Raw genomic sequence first — 9,146 nt, 5'->3', positions numbered from 1 at the left:
GTGTTTCCCTAAATGCCTAAAGTAGAGCCTCAGTGCATGAGGCTCCTGCTACTGCTTTCCTAAATGCCTAAAACACACAAAAAAAACAAAAAATTACAAAAAATACAAAAAAAACAAAATACAAAATACAAAAATCAAAAACAAAAAAACAAAAGAATGTGACCAAAAAGAGATCCATTGCCAAAGAAAGCAAGACTAATAGTAGGATTTCCAGAATCTACAGGAATTTGAGGTATATGAACCTGATCTGTTGTCATAAGTTGGAGAAGAGGACACAATACCAATGTGGGGGGGAAAAAAAACACTACTCTATCAGTAATGAAAATTGGAAAGGACAGAGATGGATACTTCACCCCCCCCCCCCCCTCAACCAAAAAAAACAGAGCGACGAGTGTAAATCCTCATCTTTTACAGTGTTTCCCTAAATGCCTAAAGTAGAGCCTCAGTGCATGAGGCTCCTGCTACTGCTTTCCTAAATGCCTAAAACACACAAAAAAAACAAAAAATTACAAAAAATACAAAAAAAACAAAATACAAAATACAAAAATCAAAAACAAAAAAACAAAAGAATGTGACCAAAAAGAGATCCATTGCCAAAGAAAGCAAGACTAATAGTAGGATTTCCAGAATCTACAGGAATTTGAGGTATATGAACCTGATCTGTTGTCATAAGTTGGAGAAGAGGACACAATACCAATGTGGGGGGGAAAAAAAGCACTACTCTATCAGTAATGAAAATTGGAAAGGACAGAGATGGATACCAGCAGAAATCATTTGATAAAACCAACCTAAAGCTTGACTTCCTCGAGTTGGAGTTTGACCAACTCTACTAAATGAATTGCAGTTATGAGTTCCATTGGTCCATGTCATAGGTGAGATGAAGAGAGTTCGTCAGATTGTTGAAACCCTCTCTTCCACGAGTCATGCCTAGTACTCAAGTAGGAGTGGAACACTATTTTGTTAACAGTTAAATTAGGTTCTATCTGCTCTCTTTTTTTTTGCACTACGATTTTAAGTAGAAGTGAATTGTTGATTGACACCTTTCACAAGGGACTGATGGTAATTGTCTGAAACTGGGGGGAATTTCTATAATTTACCAAAATAAAAACACAGCAACAATGCAACAATGGTAGGGGGGATGAAGAGAAAGTAGTAGTAGTAAGAAAATGGAAGATATATGCATAAAATAAAAGACTATCAAAGCAAGTGAAATGTACCTCTGAAAACTTAGATGCAAGAATGTCAGATACAACAGCTTCAACATCATTATTCTTTGAACAGACATTCAAATTCATAGGATCCATACCCTTTGCATTTTCCGAAAGGCCTGTTATGCTCGGAGAAAATTGTGAAATCTCAGGATCTATGTACAGAAGAAATCCAAAAGTCAGTTGAAACTGAAAAAGTATGGATGAGGGCATGTCACCATGATATCTTTTCTTTTTCTTCCTTCTGGGCTGGTAGATTGGGGGGGGGGGGGGAGGATGTGCACTGTTTATCAGAAAAAAGTGCGCCACCGGCCCTCTCAACACATCAATCCGATGACGAGGAAGGTAAAAATGATTGGGTAAGACTCCAAAAACTCTTGATTTAGATCCTCTAAACTTCTCTTCTTAATAATCACATGTGGGAACTCTTACTTAATAGAGCCCGGGGGCCCTCTTTCATTAACAACAGAGTCTATAAGGTAGGCTTGATTGACAGTGTTGTCTTCACCATTCTTCTCCAATTAATTTCTATAACATATATAGTTCATATTCGGATAACAGCTGTCCTATTTTCTTTTTCTTTTGTGGAACTAGCATAAATGAGTGAGCCCAAGCAGTATAATTCACAACTTAACAATTCAGGTGTATCACATTATGGGACATCTCCAAAATTCTCATCTGAAACAATAAATACTTTACCTATGTGTATGAAGACTTCAGCTACCTCCGTATGGGATCTCTGGATTTGAAGACGAACATTTTCACCAATCTCATGTCCGGCACTCACACTCAAAAAAGGATCAACCTGCAATAAAATAATAAAAATCACACATCTAAAACTAGAGAGGAAATAGAATCCAACTACCTCACAGATACAGTACCCAAATTGAACAAAAGGCTGTCTCAGCAATTAGAATAGCACAAGATTCATGAAGACTGACCTCAATGTGTACATCAAGATATATAGAAGACCCGGCCCTCCTTCCCCTCAAGTGGTGGCATCCCTACAGGTATTATAGAAATTCTTACTAAAAAAAAAAAGAAGTAAGTTTTGCAAAAAGAGAAGTCCTGAATTCATCCCAAAAGGGAAATTCTTCTTTTACCCCTTCTAAACAAAGTTTTGAAGAATTCTTAGAACCCAAACATCACCGGTATGTTCTGAACAGTGAAACACAATGCTAGAATCATCAAAGTAACATCCAGTAGCAGCAAGCATGAAAGGAGACTAATTGATGCAGATTAATCACCAAAATAGGCTTGTTTTATTAGGAATAAGCCTAGGGTTGGGTTCCATACATGTTGGGCCATTGATCCCATGTGTTTTGAGTGTAATAAACCACTTTTCTAGGTCTAAAAGAGGGACTCTAAGGCTGAGTACGGGATTACTAGTTAGTTTCTTTTTTTATTAGTTTCCTTTTTAGTTGGGTTTGATTTGAGTTATATTTGTTTCCTTAGGAATCAAGTTATTAACTGAGTCAAGTCATTAGTAGTTAATTTCCTTTTTCAACTAGTTTCTAATTTCAGTTTTTAGTAACTATTGTATTAGGAGAATATTTGGTTTCCTTTTTGAGGAACCTTCTATTTTGTAATTCCCTCCCCCATCAACATTATAAATAAAGAAAATGAGGCTCCTAAAGCTGAATGATTTTGATAAAAAAATTAATGGTTGTTGCTATAGTCTTCTCCATGGAGATTTGTCTTGTGTTTGATCAAGGCTGATGGAATTGGTGTTTGATCCAATTGACTCTTTGCGGTGTGAAGCCCAAGAAGTTCATTTCAAGTGTTCTTCTTCTTCTCCTTCAAGCTATTTCTCTCATCGCTTCTAAAGTCTACAAGGTGTTAAAGTGCTGGTCTGCTGCCACAGATATTTAGATCCATTCTTTTGTCAGTTCTGTCCAGCGATAGGGCCTTTGGTGAAGAAATTTCAGATTCTGCTCAGGCCTGGTCCTTCATTGGTTTTGGCTGATATTTTAACCTAAAATTCCCCTCACCCAAGGAGGAACTCGATCCCAATCTGAACCCTTTCTGATATGTGGTTGGTGAGATATGAGAACTCACCCAGTTCTTGTCCTGTAGTGCTATTGATTCTGTTTTCAGATCTGAAACAGAGATCGGTTAAGTGGACCTGCTTAACTCTGATTTTCTAAAGTCTGGTTAGCTCTATCATCTGGTTTATCATATGATCTCATAAGGTCAAATTTCTGGGTTTGGGAATTCTGATTTACAAGGCACTGTTTTATTCCTTTATTCTGGTCTGTTGTTTGTTGTTCTTTGATTAAAAAAATCCTGCAGTTGAGGCTTGGGTTCACCTATCCCAGTCTACATTACCTAATGATAAAGGTTTCATCCATTATGACTGACACATAATTAAATTAGAATAAATGACTAAACAAAGACTTGTTAAATACCTCTATGCATTTAAAAAGAAATTACTGTCCAGATTAAGAATATCCAATATGAAGAAAGAACAAAACAGGGAAACAAGAAGTTCATCATAGTATGAAAAGGGAAAAAAAAAGTTCATTGTACTATGAAATGCCAGAGACTAAATCACAAATACAAAAACGATAACTGTCCAATTGAAATAAATATAAAAATAAAAAAATAAAAAATAAATAAAAAGAAGAAGAAGAGTAAAGCATAGTGCTTACCCTGACCCCCTCAACTTGGAGTATCGTTTGTTTAAAAAGATCTAAAAGATACGGCTCAACTCCAGCATCCACCAGTTCCATGACACTACAAACACATCCAATAAGGAGATCATAAGAGCTCTTATACAGGGTATACCATAGATTGGAATTTAAAAAAAAAAAATCCAATATCCACCATAAGTAACAAGAAGATGAATGGATGAAGAAAACACTCCAAAAATAAATAAAAAAGTAATAAAATCATGATGTCAGTCTATATCATGCATAACTATTTCCTTTTTCATTTGAGGATAATCAATTATGTTACAGACATAATCTAAAAAGGAAGAAGACAGACAGCAAGCCAGTACACTGAATTTATTCTTGACTATACAGTCTCTCAAGCGGATCCTTTAAGTGCAAGATCAAATGATACTCAAAAGATCGGTTAGACACCTCAGAAATATAAATCCTACATCCATGGAAGTTCAAGCACTCCTAGAGTTGGATTTCTGAGAAGCAAACAAATCTCCCTCCCTAAAATTAACCAAACAGAAAGTAGAACAGATATACCTCTGGTAGCCAGTTTGAACTCCAGCTTTTAGGATCATCCCTGAGACAATGAGCCCTGCAAGAGGATCTAGAAACTTCACTCCGAGAATAGAACCTCCTACATTCACAAAGAATCAATTAGTGTCCACGAGATCGGAATGTATGAGGTGATTCCTCATAAAAAAATTTATCAAGAGGCAAATAAGCAATAAAACTCCCCAAGTAAAATCTTTTGACTATCACATATCATTGGAAACAAGCAACATTAGTGATGGGGTAAAAACAGGAAGCATTCTCATGCTTAAACCCCAAAACTTTTTGCATCCCACCCCAAAAAAACTCCTAAAGACTGCATCTGGTAAGTTTGGGTACTAGAGCCCTAGTTGTCCTGCATCAATAAATCAACCTAAGTCCAACAAATAATAGTCAGCACAGTTATCATTATAGAATGTGACTGAAAACAACAGTACTTACCAACCCCAATGAGAGCTACTACTGATGAGACAGCATCAGCACGATGATGCCATGCATTTGCTTTCATTAGCCCACTTCCTTGCTTTTCCCCAGCTTTTCTTGTTACCCAATAAAGACTATTCGCAAGATAAAGAAATAGAGCATAAGTACCAACACAAATTAAATCACTTCTAATACCACGCAACTTTCTGAATTAATACCAATACCAGATAAAGAAAAACTGAAGCACACTGCCAGGTAGAATTAATAAGCAAAAGGAAAAACATACAGGTCCTGTTACAAGATAAAAATATATCATATTTTCTCATTCTCAAAAATTTTAATTTTGATGTAAATAATTATTGACAGTTAAATATAATAGTGCAGTCCATTTAACTCATTAATGAATAAATAGTGTAGTAGTAAATATATACCTCACAGAAGTCAGGAGTCATCATAAAATACAAAGGCATGAAATAATGAGTAAACAAATGTATCCATGATTACCCAGCCTCGTCTTCTCTATACACCCCTTTAACAAATATCCCAGACAATAAATTTATGATAGCAAGAAATAGCATCAATTTTTTTTTATCAGATATCAGTGGTGCTTTAAACCAAAATCTGATTGCTTTTACACTTGCAAAGGCATGGAATATAGCATAGTAATTACAGATTTAACAATAAAAGCATCCTGTACTGAAGCTGAGAGTCATTAGAACATAGAAAAGTTCTGAGAATTGTTTAAGATGCAACAGAACCAGGAATCATTCTCACATTACAATAGCATTGAAACAAACAAATGGCCATGAATAGCCTCTGCTCATCAGTATGCAGTTTAGGCTGTTATTAGGATAAAAAGACTGTCTTACTAAAAAGCAAGCACGAAATCCACTTACTAGTGATCTTGAGGCATGAATACTAGTTACTTATTCCCCTCCCCCCCCCCCCCCCCAAAAAAAAAAAAAAAACCTACTTGGAAGTTTAATTTAGTGGACAGTAAGAAAATGCTCCATACCCTTCTTTGACAGCAATTGACACAATGGTCATATTCAAAGCCAGGATAGGGTGCTCCATGCCAATTCCATGGTGATGGTTACCATGACCATGGCTATCCAAATGCTCATGTAATGAAGACTGAATAACCATTTCAGAGGTTGGCATCAGCAATTCCTGCAGATGAGAAGGAAATTTAATCCTAAGAGATGCAATCAATCAAACACCACACGTCCACACTTCAACATTCAAACATATTGAAGTGTCACAAAAAGCAAAGTGTTGAAAATGTATCAACCTCGCACAGAAAGATATTAATTTAAAATGCTTTGACTCCACGTGATGTTAAAATTATGAAGAAACTAAAGCCAATATAGAGAGCATGAACTAGTTATTATCAGTAAGAAGGTGCAATGAAATGATGTAAAGGGAAAGGAAAAGGAAAAAGGAAAAATGAAACATACTTGCAGAATATCTAAAGCATGCCATGCAATGCCCCCAGCTGTTGCCAAAAGCATACAAGAAATTCCAAGAGCTCCCAGAGTCTCAAATTTTCCATGTCCTGTGAAAAAAAGAGAGAAATTCATCAAGAGGGAGAGAGAGAGAGAGCGCATATCAACATCACCAAAGCATGGAGCTGCTCAAGGTACAAACAAGCCCAAGACTAATATTGAGAAACAATTCTGCAATTGCCATTGCATAAACAGAATCAAGTTACTGAAGTTCATAAAAGCAAGTGGAATCACTTTAAAATTCAAATGGAGGTTAACATTAAATGAAAATTAAAAAATAAAATTTAAAATTTAAAATTAAAAATTTAAAATTTAAAAATTTTAAAAATTTTAAAAATAAATAAATAACTCTACATAGATTTTGTTTATTGAAAAGTAATTTTTCCTTATTCCACAGAACTGGTGCACACCACACAGCAGAACAACTAGTATGTACAGTCGTTGATCCCAAACAAGCATCACTATGTTTGCAAAATAGGATTCAAGCATGGTATGTGCTCAAAAAGCAATACCTAGAACCTCAGTACTCTACATACAAGAAAATCTCTAAATTGACAGAAACCAAGCATAGAAGTTCAATAAAACCCAAGATCACCCAACTTCAACCGATTACATCATAACTAAGGAGCTCACCAGCATCCTTCGATAGCCAATTTAATTTGAATAGCTGTGACGGACAAAATACTCGGTGGAAAAAAAATATATTGCTCTCTTCTATATTTCTTTTAGCCTCTTTCCCATATTTTTGTAACTTAGTAGAGTTGAATGCCATAACATGGTTCTCCAAATCGATTCCAAATTAGTTGGGATATTAGTTGATTTTGCAACTTAATTGATACGTCTGCTTCCGAAGGTTTTTGGGATGCATCATTTATAAAGACTAAACTTCCATTGTCACTATGAACGTGAACAGAGGACAGAAAAGGGAACAAAATTACATGTAAATTTGGCAGATGAAGGGACTAAATTTAAGGTCATTGTGGCCAACATCTCATGGTTGCTATGCATCAGTGAATTTGTCTCCTTAGAAAAGGTGGGTCCTTCAATAAGGAAAACTACAAGAGTACAAGTGAAGTTTGTGCACAGTTTGAAAAGGCATCAATCAGTAAATTTCCACAAAATATCAGGAACTGCACTAGCATAACACAAAAAAGACACTATTACTCCAAGTTGTAAGCATTTGAATAAATGAAAAAGGTGTAAAATACCAGACTTGAAAAGTGGCCTACAAAACTATCCAAACTTTTCCATCCACCAGATACCAACCACAAAAAGAGTGGTCAAATCTAACTGATAAAGCACAAAAGAGAATCCCTGATTCAAATAAGATGATTTCTCTCTTTCTTGAAAAAATAATCATGCAGAATAATATCAGATAGACTAACAGGAAAGCCATGCTTATCCTGAGATTCATAGAGTAACGCATAGGTACAAATCAACCATATGGGTGTTCTTTGTCCTTAGGAGCCCTCGAAGCCTGAAATGACCACAAAGCAACGCCACTAAGGACCTGTAGAAAAAAAAATATAATAGCAATAAGCAATAAGCTTTCACCATGCTTTAAAAGATACACATTAATAAAGGTATAAATGAAACGCTAATCTTAAAATATTTCCTAATTTATAAAAAATATATTTCAATTGATCCAACATCTTTGACTCGAGGGAGTAAGAATTGCAGTATGAAGAGGACGGGGGGGTGGGGGTTGAGTGGATTGAAACAATTAAGTAAAGGATGAAACTACCAACTCTGTTATTTTTTGCAGAATATAATTAGGGCCCGTTTAATAACGTTTCTGCCATTTCTGTTTCAAGAAACCGCAGAAACATAAATTTCCGTTTCTAAAAACAGAAACGGAATTGAAGGTGTTTGATAAGTCATGTTTTTAGAAGTCGATAATAACCAGTGAAAAAATGGCCACAAGTCGTTTCCAGAAACGGCGAAACAAGTTGAACTTGTTTTGCCTGGGTCGTTTCTTGAACCATAAATAAGTATAAATTTTTATTTCTATTTCTGAAAATAAGTGAAACGAAACAGTTTTATCAAACACTTTTTGCTCTGTTTCTGCTGTTTCTGGAAACAGAAACGGCAGAAACGCGTTTCTTGAAACGTTATCAAACGGGCCCTTAGTCTTTCAGGTCTGCATGATAGTGTATGGTACCAGGCATTGATCTCCTTACAGCATTACAAAAGGTTTCTAGTTTATGTAATGGTTTCTAGGCGTATATTTGATGGGAAAGCATCCAGACCTGATAATCCCATCTTTTCTTCCTTGGGAACACAACATACCATTACTCTCATAGTCATTGACAATTACAACTTTGAATTCATCATTTTCACCTGCCACAACTTGCTAGAAAATTAGCAAGGGAAGCACCACCAAAGAATGGGTGACATATTATGGGTTTACTCTGCTCCAGTTGGTTTGTTTGGTCCATCTGGCAGAGCTGACAGTTAGCCATCTCTTCTAAAGTGAAAACTTCTTAACTACTGTAATTGGGCAGGTTTACTTTCTCTTCCATCAGCCCATTAAGACTGGTTCATTGGATTTGAGAAGCTTGCCCTAATTTTTTTGTGACCATCAAATTCTGTGGTTAGCCAGTATCTATAACTCCCATTTGATTTCAGAGGCTTACCTTTATGACTTCATGAACATCAATTCTGTGGTTAGCCAGTATAAAGAACTCTCTTGCGAATGAATTAGATAAGGAGTGAATGGGATCTCTATGCACCTTCTTTTTTTTCTCTTTTCTTTTCTTTCTCGTTTTCTTTTCTTCTTTTTTTTTTTTTTTTTT

The 9,146-nt window shown here is 35.7% G+C and overlaps 1 protein-coding gene across 1 annotated transcript in view; it reads right to left on the bottom strand.

The window, feature by feature from the left end:
* The window catches only part of LOC122091522 (metal tolerance protein 2-like), a gene marked incomplete at its 3' end in the record, with an annotated part of 12,878 nt that overhangs the window by 2,978 nt on the left and 754 nt on the right, over positions 1 to 9,146 (bottom strand). The window contains 9 exon segments of the mRNA XM_042661520.1: positions 1,218 to 1,363; positions 1,908 to 2,013; positions 2,150 to 2,212; positions 3,860 to 3,944; positions 4,412 to 4,508; positions 4,865 to 4,980; positions 5,862 to 6,016; positions 6,304 to 6,401; positions 7,792 to 7,861. Coding sequence (XP_042517454.1) covers positions 1,218 to 1,363; positions 1,908 to 2,013; positions 2,150 to 2,212; positions 3,860 to 3,944; positions 4,412 to 4,508; positions 4,865 to 4,980; positions 5,862 to 6,016; positions 6,304 to 6,401; positions 7,792 to 7,861 — 936 coding nt within the window.

Source organism: Macadamia integrifolia, chromosome 10 (assembly GCF_013358625.1).
Source record: "Macadamia integrifolia cultivar HAES 741 chromosome 10, SCU_Mint_v3, whole genome shotgun sequence".
Classification (NCBI taxonomy): Eukaryota; Viridiplantae; Streptophyta; class Magnoliopsida; order Proteales; family Proteaceae; genus Macadamia; species Macadamia integrifolia.
The sequence above is the reverse complement of the archived record's forward strand: the minus strand, read 5'-3'. Positions and strand labels throughout refer to the sequence as shown.